This window comes from Rhinolophus sinicus, chromosome 14 (genome assembly GCF_057876585.1).
Source record: "Rhinolophus sinicus isolate RSI-liver-muscle chromosome 14, RSI-T2T, whole genome shotgun sequence".
Lineage (NCBI taxonomy): Eukaryota > Metazoa > Chordata > Mammalia > Chiroptera > Rhinolophidae > Rhinolophus > Rhinolophus sinicus.
Window position 1 is genome coordinate 44,978,427 of NC_142514.1, and position 16,299 is coordinate 44,994,725.

Sequence of the window (16,299 nt, forward strand, 5' to 3'; positions counted from 1 at the left end):
ATACTTGCCTTAAGATAGAGAAGCTGCATCACTTAGTGGCTACGAGCATAAAACCTGGAACTTAACCGACTGGTTTAAATTCTGGTTCTGCCACTTATCAGCTGTGTGCTTTGGTTATTTAATTTTCCTCTGTCTTAATTTTCTCATCTGGAAAGTTGGGATAATAACAGTACCTACCTCAGGTTGATGTGAGGATTAAATGGGTTCAAGTCAGTAAGAGTCTTAGACACGCCTGGTATGGCAAGAGCTGACCAAGTGTTACCAGTTGATGTTGATATTGTGTTGTTATTCATATATGATGATATGCCTTTGGTGTATTTATAATCCAGTGAGGAAAGAGAAACTGAGTAGATGCAGTCATTTGATATTTCAACTACTGTTCAGTGCCTTCCATGTGGCAGGCACTGTAATAGGCCCTGGAAACAAAGTAGCAAATGAGCAAACATATTCTTGCTCGCATGAAGCTTGTTTTCAGCAGGGAGGATGGTTAAAATCATTTTAGTAAGATGTCAAATGTGTTATAATAGGGAAAATGCAAGGCATTGTGAATACATCTCGCTGGAGTACCTGGCTTATTCTAGGAGGTCAGGGACAGTAAGGAAAATACGTTATGACAGATGCTATAATGGAAGGTCTTTTTTAGGTTTAGAGATACCACAGATTAGGAGTTGCTTGCATCATCTTCGGGGAGTCAGGGAAAGCTTCTCACTGGAGGAAACACTTGAGCTGGTCTTGTGGCAGAGATGTACATGAGCGGCAGTGGGGCCGGGAGAACATTCCTGGCAGATGGACTGGTTTACCGTGTTTCCCCCGAAAATAAGACCTAACCGGAAAATAAGCCCTAGCAGATTTTTTCAGGATGACATCCCCTGAACATAAGCCCTAATGTGTCTTTTGGAGCACAACTTAAGACCTGGTCTTATTTTCAGGGAAACACTGTATAGGATGTCACAACGCATTCAAAGCCTTTCACAGTCCCTGCATTTCAATAGGTCTGTATTGTTGGGACAATGTGTGGGGCAAATGGGAGTGGGCAATGGTACATGTTGGGAGAGCAAGAGGAGCCGAGACTAAACAGCAGATCAAAGGAATTTGTCTGCCAGAGTTGGGACTTACTTTATCCTGAAGCCTGTGGGTGTCACGGAAGTGTTTTAAGCAGAGGAGGAATTGTGATCACATTTTTATTTTTAAAGATCGTTCTTTTATCTCTGTAGAATATAGACTAAGATTAGAGACACATAGACCTATTGGGTGACTGTAGCAGTTGCACAGGCAAGAAATAATGAGAAACTGACTCAAGGTAGTGGCCGCAGAAATGTGGATACAGGATCAGATAGAAGAGAGAGATCAAATTGACATGCCTTAGTGAGCAACTCCATGTAGGGGTGAAGGAGAGTAAGTGAATGCTGAGATCTGTGGGAATGCCACTCAGGGACTATGGGAGGAGATGAGTCTGTTTGTCAACTTATATTTCCCCCAGCACTGACACATCCTGTGTTTATACCGTGTTTCCCTGAAAATAAGACCTAGCCAGACAATCAGCTCTAATGCATCTTTTGGAGCAAAAATTAATGTAAGACCCAGTATTATATTATATTATATTATATTATATTATACCCAGTCTTATGGTAAAATAATACTAGGTCTTATATTAATTTTTGCTCCAAAAGACACATTAGAGCTGATTATCCTGCTAAGGTCTTATTTTTGGGGAAACACGGTAGTAAATATCAAACATTAGCATCACTTTGAGAGACCTCCAAAATCCTTATATGCACTTATTTTCAGGCAAGTATGGTGATTTTATTCAGTTGTGAGACAGACCAGTTAGGTGGGTTTCCTCAGAATTTTACAGCTAAGTAGTGAGGAGAATTCAGGTCTGAGCGCCTGTTTTCTTGTATAGTATTCTGATGCAACTTAGCTGTTCTTCATTGATTGTAGGAGTTTGATAATATTTTAAGAACTGTAGGGAATAACTTTCATAAATGGTTGGGTTGAAGCAAACATATGGGATACTGTTAGAACATGTATAATAATGTAAGGGTTTTGAATAAAGAAGAAAAATCCTTCGGAAGGGAATGACTTGCATAGTAAAAGATGATGGGATGTTTCTTGTGTTTTGTGATTGGTCTTTAGTGCCCTCTATTGACTGTTTAATCTAAAACACCTTGATTCTTGAATACAGTGTTCCTTGCAGTGTTGTTTACCAAAACAAGAAAAATTAGAGATTTTAAAATTATATTAAAAGATGATAAAAACTGATGGGGACTTTAAAAACCTCCATGGGGTCTAGGAGTTGGATAGAGGTCACAAGAAATATCTTTATAACATTTTGTTTGCTATAACATGGGTATGATATTATGGGCTATATTTTCAGAGAACAGACTTTTCTGATGAGAAGCAGCCTGAATCTGGCTGGAGTTTGTTTTTTTAGCATTTTTTTATGTACCAAAGCCTCAAGAATAGTAGACACCCCAGTAGGCAGTAGCAGCTGCTGATTTTCCATAGGGTGGCTGCTACATGCGATGACCATGAAAGGAAATGACTGTTACTCATTAAAGCAACTTCATTCAGCTTCGTGGGAAATCACACAGTCAGGAAAGTCATCATAGAAAATGAAGTAGTGATTATACATAATGGGGCATCTTCAGAAGTGGGTGGTTTGTCTTTTTTTTTTTTTTAAAGTGACAAAGAAGCTGCCGTTGTGTTCTCTTTCCCAGGAAACGTGGTGGTAGATTAGATTTAGAGATTTAGTGTTTAGAATAACTGGAGAGCTAAGCCTGAATACATTTTAGTAAGGAAGCACACCTGGTACTAGTTTGAGGTCTAAAGAAGACTGTGTAAGTAAGTGCTCACCGTGCCTTTTCTATAATAAGGGAAATCTATTAATCTTTCTATTTCCTTTATTTCTTGGCTAATCTTCTTTTGAAATGTTTCTAATTATCATTGCAACCGGTTGATTTTGAAAACCAGTGCACCTATTTATCCGGGTTAAAAATAGTACTTTTTGATTCGATGTTATATGACACGACAGAGATTGCTCACACCAACCTCGTGAAATCATTTATTTGCTTTTGGTATATTTTACTGTTCCAATTTTCTCTCAGAAAGTTTAGTAATTATTAATATGAAGTAATGCTGGCTGCTTTCTGTGCATTGCATGAGGGGAATAAGCTATTATGTAGTTTCCCTTCCCCTCCAATAAAAAAGCCTTCCATCAAAAACTGACATCCTAAATGAAGGACATAATTGTACAGCTTATTTATTAGTGTGTCAAACTTAAAATCTAATGGTTTCATATTTCAGAATGAAAAGTGTGTGGTGATTCATGGTTGCTGGTGACAAAATAGACAGCTCTTTTATATTACTGCACTGATTGCCTGCTGATATACCACTGTATTATTATTATTATGTATTTTTGGTTCTTCTCTGTTTTCTTCCTATGCAATAGCTCCCTCTACTTGAAAATATCGGTGTAATTGTAGTTTAACACGATGTACTTTATTAATGAGTTCCCATGACTGTCCTTACGTTCAGTCCTCTTCATAAATCTGTGGTGTTACACATCAGAGCATGTTAGAAATTTGCCGATAATTTCTTGATTTGAGGGTGTAAAAGCAAGGTTAGTTAAGGAAAGTAAGATAAGATGTTTGAAAGCATTTTTCAAGGAATTAGGTGGGTACCCTTTTATTGACTTAAATATGGCATATTTGGTTAAAATTCCATGTAGTCCTTGAAAATGAACCTTTATGTCTGAAACACAGAGGTATAGGAAACTGGATCAGAAAAGTTTGAAAAAAAACACAAAAAACTGTCAGCTACCTCAAATAGACACAGCCTGGCACTTGGCAGATTATGACTTTGCTAATTCCAAAGTCTGTAATTCTAACACAAAAATGTGTCAGCTTCTCTTCTGCTTTCTCAGGAAGTGTTTAATAGAAACTAACAATGGTAGAATTTCGTGTTACTACATCTTGCCTTTATGGAACAATCTGTGTGTGTTGAAACGATAGGAGTGAAATAGACAAACCAGAGCAAATGCTGTTATGATTGGGATTGTTTTTTTCTCTCCCTTACTAAGTTTGAGGCTTGGTGATAGTACCATATACCTCTATCATTAGGACAAATACAGAGATTCTACTCAACAATAGGATTTCCATGTGAATATGTCTTTGCATTTACAACTCTTTATTTCCAATTTCTTCTATCATTATAGTCAGAGCAAGTGGCCGAGAAATGGGGGCCAAGAGTAAGGGTTTGGGAGCCAGACTCTGTGAGTTTGAATCCTGGCTCTGCCACTTACCAGCTAGGTGATCTTGGCAATTTTCCTTAACTTTCTGACCCTCAATTTCCTCATAAAATACAGGCAATAAATCTACCCACATCCTGGAGTTTGTTGTAAGGATAAGTTGAATTAATGATTGTCAAGCACTTAGAATAGAGCCTGACACATACATAGTAAGTGCCATATATCAGTGCTTGTTGAATAAAATAAAAAATAACAGTGGGGTTATAAATTGGTCTTTATTAACCAAATGTATTTATACAATGTTATTGTTATCTTCAGTGCTTAATGAAAAGACAGATGTCATTCTCCTGATGGATGAAATATATTTGCACATTGCTTTGTTTGATCTCGTATTTCTTTGTATTTCTGTGTGTGAATAGTTCTCACCTAGGCATACCTATACGATGTCATAATTTTAGGTTGTGCTATTTTTAAACATACTTTATAATTGCAGTGGAATAGTCAGTCCATGGTTTCCATGTCTTTTTTTGAACTGAAGTGATTTAGCAGGATTCTACCACTGGTGCAATGCCTACGAATGGAGTATCATTTTCCATAGTACACTTCTCTTGAAGCCTACCTATCTCCCAAGAGCAATAACAGATAGGCTTATCTTTGGTCCATAATATGACTATGCTTGAGGATGTCAGAGACTCTTCCCCACTTGTCCCTAGACCTCTTGTAGTCCAACAAAATATCAGTCACCGAACGTTTAAAAAAGAAATTTGTATATATTGAGCATTCATACACACAGTTGAAATTGTTAAGCTTATGTCTTCACCTTCACACAAGCTGATATCTGTGTAAATGTTTAGAGTGGTATTTTAATAGACTTCGTCCTCTTTGGAAGACTATCACCAGAATGCCATACTCATGAAGTATATAGTCAAATAAGATTCATGAGTAAACATAAATTGTCTTAAGTCTGTAGATTTGTTTTCAAGGAACTGACTCATCTTTCGTCTTTGTTTGCTCCTTAGGACCCCTTAGACCCCACAAGGTCAGTGATTGTGATTCGTTCCCTGGTGGCAGATGGTGTTGCAGAAAGAAGCGGAGAACTATTACCAGGAGACCGCCTGGTCTCAGTCAATGAACACTGTTTGGACAACACTGCCCTTGCTGAAGCTGTGGAAGTGTTGAAAGCTGTGCCACCAGGCACTGTACGCCTTGGCATCTGTAAGCCTTTGGGGGTAAGTGTTGAATTTTGTTACTATAGGAAGTGATAGTGTAAGAGTTAAGAACATGGATTTTGGAGAAATATACACCTGGCCTCGAATCCCTGTTCTACTGCTCTATCTATATGTATCCTGTGCAAGTTTCTTAATGTCCTTGACTTGCAGAAGCAGAAAAAATACTGTCTATCTCATATGGTTTGGGAGAATTAAAGATGATACTCATTAAGTGCTTAGCACATTAGTCCTGAAGGCTAACGGCTAACATTACTAGTCCTACTACTACTTAGCACAGAGATGAGACCGACTGAGGTCTCATCACATTCCTTGTGATGTGAATTAAAATAAGTGTATGTATTTTAACTTTCATTTGGGAATGATGTTGAGATGGCATGACAAATTGAAATCCAATTAACCATATCATTTTAACTATGTGGCAATGAGATTTTAATATGGTGTTCTGACCATCAGAGTGCCTTGTAACCCTACTATCTGAACTCCTGAAAGGTCCAGCCATCTTGAAGTCATTTTATTGCTTAATCTCATGTACTGGGTCAGATTCCCATTTATGATTGACGGCCACATTACAGTTATGGTTCTGTTGAGGTTCCCCAAATACAAAAAAATACTTGATAATTTTCAAGCAGCATTAAAGCAATAAGGTATTTTTAAGTGCTTACTATATGTCAGTCAGTATTTTAAGCCTTTTACATATATTAACTAATTTCATCCTCATAGAACTTTAACAGGTTGTTCTCTTATTACCCTTATCACAGATGAGTCAGTCAAGACACAGACAGTTGAGTAACTTGTCCAAGGTGATATAACTAGTAAGGGGCAGAGTTGGAATATAAACTCAGCAGAGTGGCTTTCGACCCAGTGCTCTTAGCCACAATGCTGTATATTCCTGTTTTAATTTGTTGTCACTAGTATAGTTTGCATGCAGCATGTCTGAAACAGAAAGTATGGTTATAGTAGAGTGTTGGATTGGACTTCACAAAATCTGGGCTCTGTTGCTAACTTTGCTGTGAGTTAGCCCAGGGGGTTTCAAACTCAAAGATATGTGGTATACCTAAGAATCACCTGGGAGCTGGTTAAAATGCAATTTACCAGGTTTTACTCTCAGAGATTCTGATATAGGAATTCTGATGTGCTGTTCAGGAATCTTCACCTTCAGTGAGTCACCTATGTAATTCTAATGCAGAATTTTGCACTTTGAGAAACATTGTACTCGTAATTTGATCATAGATAACACCACATCTTCTACGAGTCTGTTTTTTCATTTCTGAAAAGGCTGAACAATACTAGAGAGTTCCTAAGATCTTTCTGAACTCTAAAACTCTTTTATTCTATGAAATATATTAGATATATATACCGGGGGTGCCAAAAATATGTATTCAAGTGGACACTTTGATCAACGTTGCACAAGCAGTAGTTCGCCATAATCAGAAGTGTCTGGACGCTGATGGTAACCACTTTGAGCACCTCTTGTAATTGCAGAAGTCAAACGTGACTTGTATTCATCTTTGGTTATCGATATATATTGAGTATTACAATTTTAATAGTTTTTTCCTTTCTTAAAATGTGTATACATTCTTTTGGCATATAACTAGAGTCGTGTATTAAATACAGTATTTTTGCATTGGGGAACTTCAGCATGACCTTCATGTATTACTTTTTTATTCTTTATGCAGTACATATAAAGACGCCTGTATATTACACTTCTTAGACAATTTAAATGTTCAAAATGGAATATAGCACATAGCTCCCTCAAGTTCTTGACTTTACATTGTGTTTTTGGTGTGTGGGTATTGCCATGGCTAATATATAACACAAGATGCTCAGTTTGATTTTTGGACAAATTAAGGAAGGGAATACTTTATATTTTTATGGCGACCTCATCGTCTTGGGGTTTTGGATTGTGGCAGATACTTTGTCTACATTTTCTCTGATGATGATTTGCCTGATTGTTTGGACTGCCAGAGGAAATCACAAACTATTTATGGTCTGTAGGAGTTCCAACAGCACGATTTTACTTTGAAGCAATTTAAGAAAGTCTCAGCCAGTATAAAAACACGGAACTTAGTACCAACTGGGTGTGGATTCCTGTGCTATTTCTGGCAAGGAGTAGAGCTGCAGAAACCTGAGGACCTTGAAGCCTCACTCTTAGCAGGTTTTAGAATGTGATCATTGTGAGGCTTCCCTTTTCTGGGCTTCCCTCAGTGAGTGGAAAGCTGTCAGGATACTTGGGAGGGGGAGGCCAGTAAAGGGGTGAGAGAAAGGTCACTTTCAAGACTTAAACAAAAAAATTCTTAGTGGAATTACCACTAAGTAATTCCTTACTTAACATCTGGATTCTTCTAGCAAAACTGTCTCCTTCTGCGCTGTAAATAATGATGCATAGATCTTCTCCGAGGTCTCTGCCTTTCTCTCTCATGGTTCAGTTGGTGGCCACTTATCTAATCACCTAATATTTACTGAGCATTTACTCATTCCTCAGCAGAAGTGGCATTAGAGTTAAATAAGATGGTCTGAAGTCAGGTTGGGACAGAAAGACTATGAATATATAGCAGAAAACAAAATAGTTTTTTATTAAGTCTTGTATCGTGTAGATATATGTATTATCTACATCATACAGAGGTATTACAGAATTTTGTATTGTAGTCTCATATAGATACATATTATCTATATAATAATTTTCATGTTAACCATAGATGTGACTTACCTTCTATTTTCTACCAAGTCACCTCAGATGGACCAGATCCAAAAAATGAATGAACTGACTTTAGAAACTGCATTGTATCTTCAGAACTAACAGAACAGAGCTAGCAATGGAGTTCTTGAGTTAGACAGCTGTGTGTTTTTGCTTAGTACTGTGATTGGCAATGCTGTGTGACCTTTGGCCAGTTATTTAACCTCACCAGCTCCCACTTACTCATCTACAAGGTGGGGATTGCACGGCATGGTAGCTGAGGTTACAGGCTCTGGAGTCAGACAGCCAGTGTTCAAATTTTGGGTGTGTAACTGACTAGTTAAGTAACCTTGGGCAAATTACTATGTCCCTTTTATTCCTCTATAAACTGGAGTTAATAAGAGCACCTACTTCTTAAGAGTATATATTAATATATTGGTAAATACAGTGGAACCTCGGTTTTCTAATGTAATCCATTCCGGAAGACCGTTCGAGTTCTGAAATGTTTGAAAACAGGTGTGGTTTCCCCATAGAAAGTAATGCAAAATGGATTAATCCGTTTCAGACCTTTAAAATCAACCCCTAAAACTGCAAATCTAGCATGAATTTTACTATCTAATGATACCATAGATCCATAAAATTTACGGCGTTTGTAAACCGAAATGTTTGTCAACAGAGACGTTTGAAAACTGAGGTACCACTGTATATTAAATGAATTGATATATTCAAAGTACTTTAACCTATGTCCATGATATATTTAAAGTGCTTGAACCTGGGCCTGTTTGCTATTATTTTTATATAAATGTAAAATAAATCTTGATTTCTTAATATTATTATTTCGATTCCTGGGAAAGTGATTTTCTTTTTTTTAAGGAATGTGTAAAAACAATAAAAAGTTTGAGAAGCTTTGACCTGAATATGGCTTTCTTTTTAATTATTAAAGAAAATTTTGTTCTAATAAAACAATGTGCATGCATTTTATTATGTACTTGCACTTAATGGAAAAATAAGAATTAATCTGAAGAGTGTTTGAAACTAAGGCATTTTCTTGACTATAAAAGTATTTCTGTGGTTGCCAGAGGGATGGGGGTGGGGGAAACGGATAAAGGTGGTCAAAAGGTACAAACTTTCTGTTGTAAGGTAAGTAAGTCTTGAGGATATAATGTATAGCATGGTGACTTTAGTCAACAATACTGTATTGTATACTTGAAAGTTGCCAATATTAACTAAATTTATTGTGGGTATCATTTAGCAATATATACACATGTCAAATAATTACGCCTAAAACTAATATAATGTTATATGTCAGTTATAATTCAGTAAAAAGATATAATAGCTTCATGGTTGACAAAAGCATATCTTCAATTGTGCTAAAAACATAAAAATGCTTCTATTTTCAGGAAGAGGATAAAGAAGAAGAAAATTATTATATTTTACATTCAAATACTAATGAAGACAAGAGTGAAAGTTCAGGAGCAATTCATGATATAAATTCATCTTTAATACTTGAAGCACCTAAGGTATTTAGTAAATTTATTTCCCATTTGAATGGTTTGCTTTGAGCTAAAGGTTCTATAAAGAAGACAAAAGCTTGTTCCCACTCCGTTAGCTAAATACGTACGATTTAAATAATAACTCCCCATCTTTATTTATTTATTTTTAAACTGAAATCTTTTTCCTCTTATATCACATTGCCTCCATAAATGACATAGGACAAGTGTAAGACATTTTCAAACAAACATACTTTCTTTATACTGATATATTCTTAAAATTTTGAGGGTAGAACATATTTTTGAAAATAGACCTGCATTTAAAATACTGTAGAAAACAGCTATACAAAATAACTTACTGAATACTTTCTAAAGAAGAGTTATATGTTTAGTCCAATCCTACTTTATGTTTTAATTTTAGAAAGTATATTTTGAAGCATTTCCTTTTCTATTTTTAAAATGAATTGTGCTTGTTTTGCTCTTTGCAGTTAGAGTTTGTTTTTGCTTTACTTGATAACAACTGTCTTTTGATATTCTTTGCATAATTTGTTGACTGTCTCAAGCTGATTCATAGCCCTATAATATCCATTATATTTTTAGTGTTGACTTTTTTTTGGTTAAATCTTCATAACCACATGACATGTTCAAATATACTCTCTAAACGAAATTTTTTTTTAGAATTTAAATAACTGGGTTGCAGTATTTGATATACTGTATTAATTTAAAAGCTTCTCCACAACGAAGTTTAGCTGCAAGTGAGGAAGCAATGGGAAGCAGTAAATTCATTTCAGAAATTTACACTTAGTAATACTTAATAAATAGAACTTAAAGTAGGAAGTGTCGTTGATCCCTTAAAAGGAGTTGGGCCTTACTGTGCCCAGCACTCTGAGGTCCCTAAGAGTTAGGTCAAAGGGTTGGCAGAGCCATATAATCCTCAGCTATTATCTAGGAACTCAACAAAGTTCCTGCACGTCTATGACTATTTAGCTTCAGTTGTATGCACTTGATCTTCTAATTAGTGAAATATAAATTAATTTAAATCAATTGAAAAGCATACTGTGTTCATTCTTTTTTGTCATATATTTCAATGCAGATAAAAATATATTTCTGTGATATGATATGTTATGAAATAGTCATACTCAAAGTAACTGAGACATATTCCTCGTATCGTTAGTTTATAGAGAATGCTTTTTGAACATGAGAATAGCCATAATTTCTGAGTTACGTAAATTTGAAAATCCTCACCTTTCAATTCTTTGCTTTCTGAAATAATAGTATGAAGTATATCTGTATTTATGGAGAGATTCATGAGTTAAATATTCAGTGTAGCAGTTTAACAAAATTCCCATTTCTTACTGAGAATTTTCAGGTGGTTAATGTGTAATGAACCGGTTAGAATACTCATTCACCTTGCCAAGGGCAGGTTTCTGCTTCTTATTTTATTGTGTGTCCCTTTCCTGGGCTGAGGGTTGTGTGGTAGTGAACATGTATTTCTCCTCATTTGTGATGGAGAGCTGTTCATGTTAACCATGCATTGGCGTGGAATACAGTAATGGTAGTTATGTCAGGGGTTAAATTTTTAGATAATGTGTAGAGTACAGCTTTAGGACAGGTGTAGTTTAAAATCTTATGCAACTTTTTTTTTTTTTACAGGAATTTAGAGATGAACCCTATTTTAAAGAAGAACTTGTAGACGAACCATTTCTAAATTTGGGAAAGTCTTTCCAGTCCCAACAAAAAGAGACAGACAACAGCAAGGAGGCCTGGGAAATGCATGAATTTCTGACTCCAAGGTTGCAGGAAATGGGTGAAGAAAGAGAAATGCTTGTTGATGAAGAATATGAGCTGTATCAAGATTGTTTTCAGTCCAGGGAGCTGTATCCCTCATCGCACATTCAAGAGGCCACTCCTGTTCCATCCAGGAAGGAACTTTACTTTGGCACCCAATGGTTACATGACAGTGAACCATCTGAGCCTCAAGAAGCAAGATCCGTGATGAGTATGTATTCCCAGGAGAGCCAACAGTATGGCTACAGCACTGAAAACATGGTAAGGGATTAGCACAGATCTTTCACATTCCCCCTACTCTCCTCCCCTCCCTATTTCAGTCCCTAAATCATGTAACTTTTGAAAAAAACAAACAAAATTTAATGAATTTTTTCATAATTAATAATTTTTCCAAGATGTATTATACAGTGTATTGCTGTAAGTAATAGCTCATCTTTTCTGTATTACACAACTTGTAGTTGGAATCAATAAGCTACAGTTGCCTTGCTTCGTAGTGTTTTGTTTCTGTTTTTGTTTTGTTTTTTTCAGTGAATTTTTTTTATTTTTTATTTTACTGGGTAATATTGGGGAACAGTGTGCTTCTCCAGGGCCCATCAGCTCCAAGTTATTGTCCTTCAATCTAGTTGCGGAGGGCACAATCCAGCTCCACGCCCAGTTGCCGTTTTTCAATCTTTAGTCACAGGGGGCGCAGCCCACCTTCCCGTTGGGGAATTGAACCGGCAAATCTATTGTTCGCAGCTCGCGCTCTAACCAACTGAGCCATCCGACCGCCTTGCTTTGCTGTTTTAGAGATGTTTTTCTCCTAATTACCCATTTCAAGGAAGAGTTCTCTTGTCATTTGTCTTCTTTTTTTAAATTCCCTCAGGGAGACACAGCTCTATATTTCTCACATAGTGCATTTATTAGGGAAAATGAAAGCAAATTGATTAAAGATAATATTGTTGTTTGTATCTTGCTTATCCACACTGTTCTCTATTATGCTGTGTTTCCCTGAAAATAAGACCTAGCCCGACCATCAGCTCTAATGTGTCTTTTGGGGCAAAAATTAATGTAAGACCCAGTATTATATTATATGATATTATATTTATTATACTATACTGGATCTTATATTATATTAAAATAAAACTGGGTCTTATATTATATTAAAATAAGACTGGGTCTTATGTTAATTTTTGCTCCAAAAGACATACTAGAGCTGATGGTACAGCTAAGTCTTATTTTCGGGGAAACATGGTATATGATACTAAATAGAAAGTCACTGAACTCTAGAAAATTATCTTTACCTTTTTGATACTGCCTATTTACAACCTAGCAGGAAAGCATTATATTTTAATAGGTTTGTAGTTGCTATTAAATCACCAATAAATTTTATTTTTTGTTAGAGTTAACTGTTAACCAATTGAAATCTTTCGTTAGGGACATTTTTTTAGTGTTTTATTTTTGTTTGTTTATTTCCTGCCCCAAATTAACTTCCAGGCAAGTGAAAAGAAACTTATTATATAAATATATACAGTAGTCTCTTCAGGTATAGTATGGCGCTGCCCTCACTGAAGTTGACAACTTTCCCAAAGTGATGTGCAAAGTGTGCCCTCATTTGTTTGCTGTCTCAACAGGACAGATAGAGCATGGTTTTTTCCTTTGCCTCCTTAGACCTTTCATTCCCTTTTCCCATCTGTCAATGCTTGTGTGTCCTTCTGCTATGCAAGGTGCTATATTGGATGTATTTATGGAACCCCAGAAGATTCCCCATAATAGAGGATGCTGGGCAGTCTACCAGAGAACAGATGTTTTGGGATTGTGTGAATAATACCTTGATATGGGAAAAGATGAGACAGAATCACCTGATGTGTTGCTTTTGACATTGGTGCTTTCTATCTTTGCCATTCCCACTTCTATATCTTTAAGTGCTTGACTTCAAACAGAATATTCAGTTATATGGAGCAAATTCTAATCACAGATTATTGAATATTCATAAATACTCCCTGGTGGTGGCTTTCTTCTATAAAAATAAAATTTTCTATTTACCCAAATATAAGGCAACCTGAAATACAGGCCCATTTTTATATATGTTTAGGGATATAGATGAAGTAGTCAAATGTATATTCATAGTATTTATAAATTTAATTAAACGTTCATATTTTAAAATCTATAAAATGTTAGTTTTTGCCTATTCTCACATTTAATGAATAATTTTATTAAAATTATTTTGATGCATATTCAATATCAGTATCCAGATTATCACCAGAATCACTTTTTGATCATTTAACATGGCTTTCCAACTATACTATCTTCATTTCCACTGAGGTTGTTTGAGATACGTTAATTTTTTAATCCATACTCTCAGTCAGAATTGTATCCTGATCTCAAGTACTCATTTGTATAACATTAGGTTTTTAAAATATTCCTCTTGTAAGTTTATATTGATGATCTTCACAATGTAACCGCTTACTCTATTGTTTGTTAAAGTGCTCTTTAAAAAGCTTGTTTATAACAACATTCAATGCTCACAATTTTGAGAGACATGCATCCTAATATAATAAATTTGTGTGAAATTTCCCAGCTTTCTGATTCTGTGAAGTAACGTCTAGAGGCTCTCTAAACTGGCATTGATTAAGATCATTTCAGTCCTAATGGGTCTTGCCTAAACAATATTTTATTTTTTAAAAATAATTATATGTACTTGTTTTGGGCATTAACTCTTTTCCTCCTTCCCATACTCCACAGTGATGACAGTGTAGGGGAGGCGAAAAAGTGTTTTCCTCTATCCTCCTAGAGATTCTCTGGCTGGGACCCTAGAAATTAAACTGACAAAAGACTGGTTAACAAAAGAAAAACAATTTATTAGTACCTGTACCAGGCATACATGCAGGTGTAACTCAGTGATGAGTAACTCAAAGGGGTGGTTAGAACTTGGGCTGATATAACATCTTTAACGAAGAACAATAAATGTATAGAGAATTGACAAGACAAAGGAAAGGGGGTTTACACTTTTATAGTCAGCAAACTGTAGGAAGGTAAATGCATGAGGGAAATTAATGGAAGATAAGGATTGTTTTAGTAAGGTTTGTTATGTACCTTCCTCTTAGTGTCGTCTCTGAGCTGAAAACTGTAGAGTCCTCTGCAGTGATTGAGAATCAGAGAGGATGGAGTTTTTCTGAGTCTGCTCTTTCTCAGTTGTCTTCAGCTCATTATAATCCCTGTGCCAAAGTGACATATTTCTGGATAGGATATTCTGATCCCTATAACAATGATACGCACATGATCAAGATCTTTATTTGCCTTCCTCTCGTTACTGATGGACCCCTGTAGTGATAATTTATTATCTAATATTACAAGCTTCAGGTAAATTTTAAAAACATAGTCAATGCCTTATAAAGATATAATTCCCACTACTCTTCTATTTAGAGGGTGCCTTCCAGAAGGGTAGAGGAACATTATCGCTTCTATCTTCATTGTAATATCCATTTTGGGTATAGATATAGCTATATTTGTGGAGTGCAGATAGTACCCAATTACTTCAAAGTCTTATTTTTCTTCTCTACCACCCTCTTAGTCCATTTTAGTTGAAGGATGAAACCATCAAGGTTTTCCCTCACTCCTTCCCTCTCTATTTCTTAAAAAAATTTTTTTATTTTAGTAAAATACACTTAACAAGAAAAATAACCATTTTAATTATTTTTAAGTGTACAACTCAGTGGCAGTAAGTACACTTACAGTGTTGTCAAACTATCACCACTATCTATTTTTGGAACTTTTTTGTTTATTTGGGGCTTTTTTTATAGTTGACATTCAATATTATATTAGTTTCAGGTGTACAGCATAGTGATTAGATATTTATATAATTTATGAAGTGATTTCCCCCCAATTAGTCTAGTACCCACCTGGCACTATACATAATTATTGCAATATTACTGACTATATTCCCTATGCTGTACTTTACATCCCCACCACCACCTCGTAACCACAAATTTGTACTTCCCAATCCCTTCACCTTTTTCACCCAGCCTCCCAACCCCCTCGCATCTGGTAACCATCAGCTTGTTCTCTGTATCTATGAGTCTGTTTCGGTTTTTTGTTTGTTTGTTTATTTTGTTCTTTAGATTCCACATAAAATGAGATCATATGGTATTTGTCTTTCTCTGTCTGGCTTGTTTCCCTTAGCATAATACTCTCTGGGTTCATCCATGTTGTCTCATGGTTCCTTATTTTTTAGTTGTGGTAAAATATGTACTACATAAAATTGACCATTTTAAACATTTTTAGGCTTATAGTTCTGGTTGAATTAAGTACACTTTCATTACTATGCAACCATTACCACCATCCATCTCCAGAACTTTTTTATTTTCCCAAACTGAAACTCTGTACCCACTAAACAGTAACTGCCCATTGTCTGGGAACCAACCACAGTTTTACTTTCTGTTTCTAAAAGTTTGACCATTCTAGGTAACTCATATAAGTGGAATCATATAATATTTATACTTTTGTGTCTGGCTTATTTCACTTAGCATGATGTCTTCAATGTTCATCCATGTAGCATGTGTCAGAATTTTTTCCCTTTTTAAGGCTGATTAATATTCCATTGTATGTATATACAGCATTTTATTTACCGTTCACAAATTGATGAACATCTTTGGCTGTTGTGAATAATGCGTCTATAAACATTGGCATACAAATACTTGTTCAGATACCCAAATTTTGAGGGTATATACCCAGAAGTGAAATTGCTAGGTCATATGATAATTCTGTGTTAAATTTTTGAGGAATCACCATGTGGTTTTCCACAGCAACTGCTCCATTTTATTTTCTTACCAACAAAGTTTTCCGATTTATTCACATGCTCACCAACACTTGTATTCTGGTTGTTTTTCA

At 35.7% G+C, this 16,299-nt stretch overlaps 1 protein-coding gene across 8 annotated transcripts in view; it reads left to right on the forward strand.

Annotated features, from left to right (window-relative positions):
* Positions 1–16,299, forward strand: part of PATJ (PATJ crumbs cell polarity complex component) — a 301,329-nt gene that overhangs the window by 79,412 nt on the left and 205,618 nt on the right. For all 8 annotated transcript variants that reach the window (XM_019731220.3, XM_074334813.2, XM_074334815.2 and 5 more), the window contains 3 exons: positions 5,269–5,478; positions 9,553–9,672; positions 11,296–11,691. In XM_019731220.3, the coding sequence (XP_019586779.3) occupies positions 5,269–5,478; positions 9,553–9,672; positions 11,296–11,691 (726 nt within the window). The remainder of the gene's footprint in view (positions 1–5,268; positions 5,479–9,552; positions 9,673–11,295; positions 11,692–16,299) is intronic.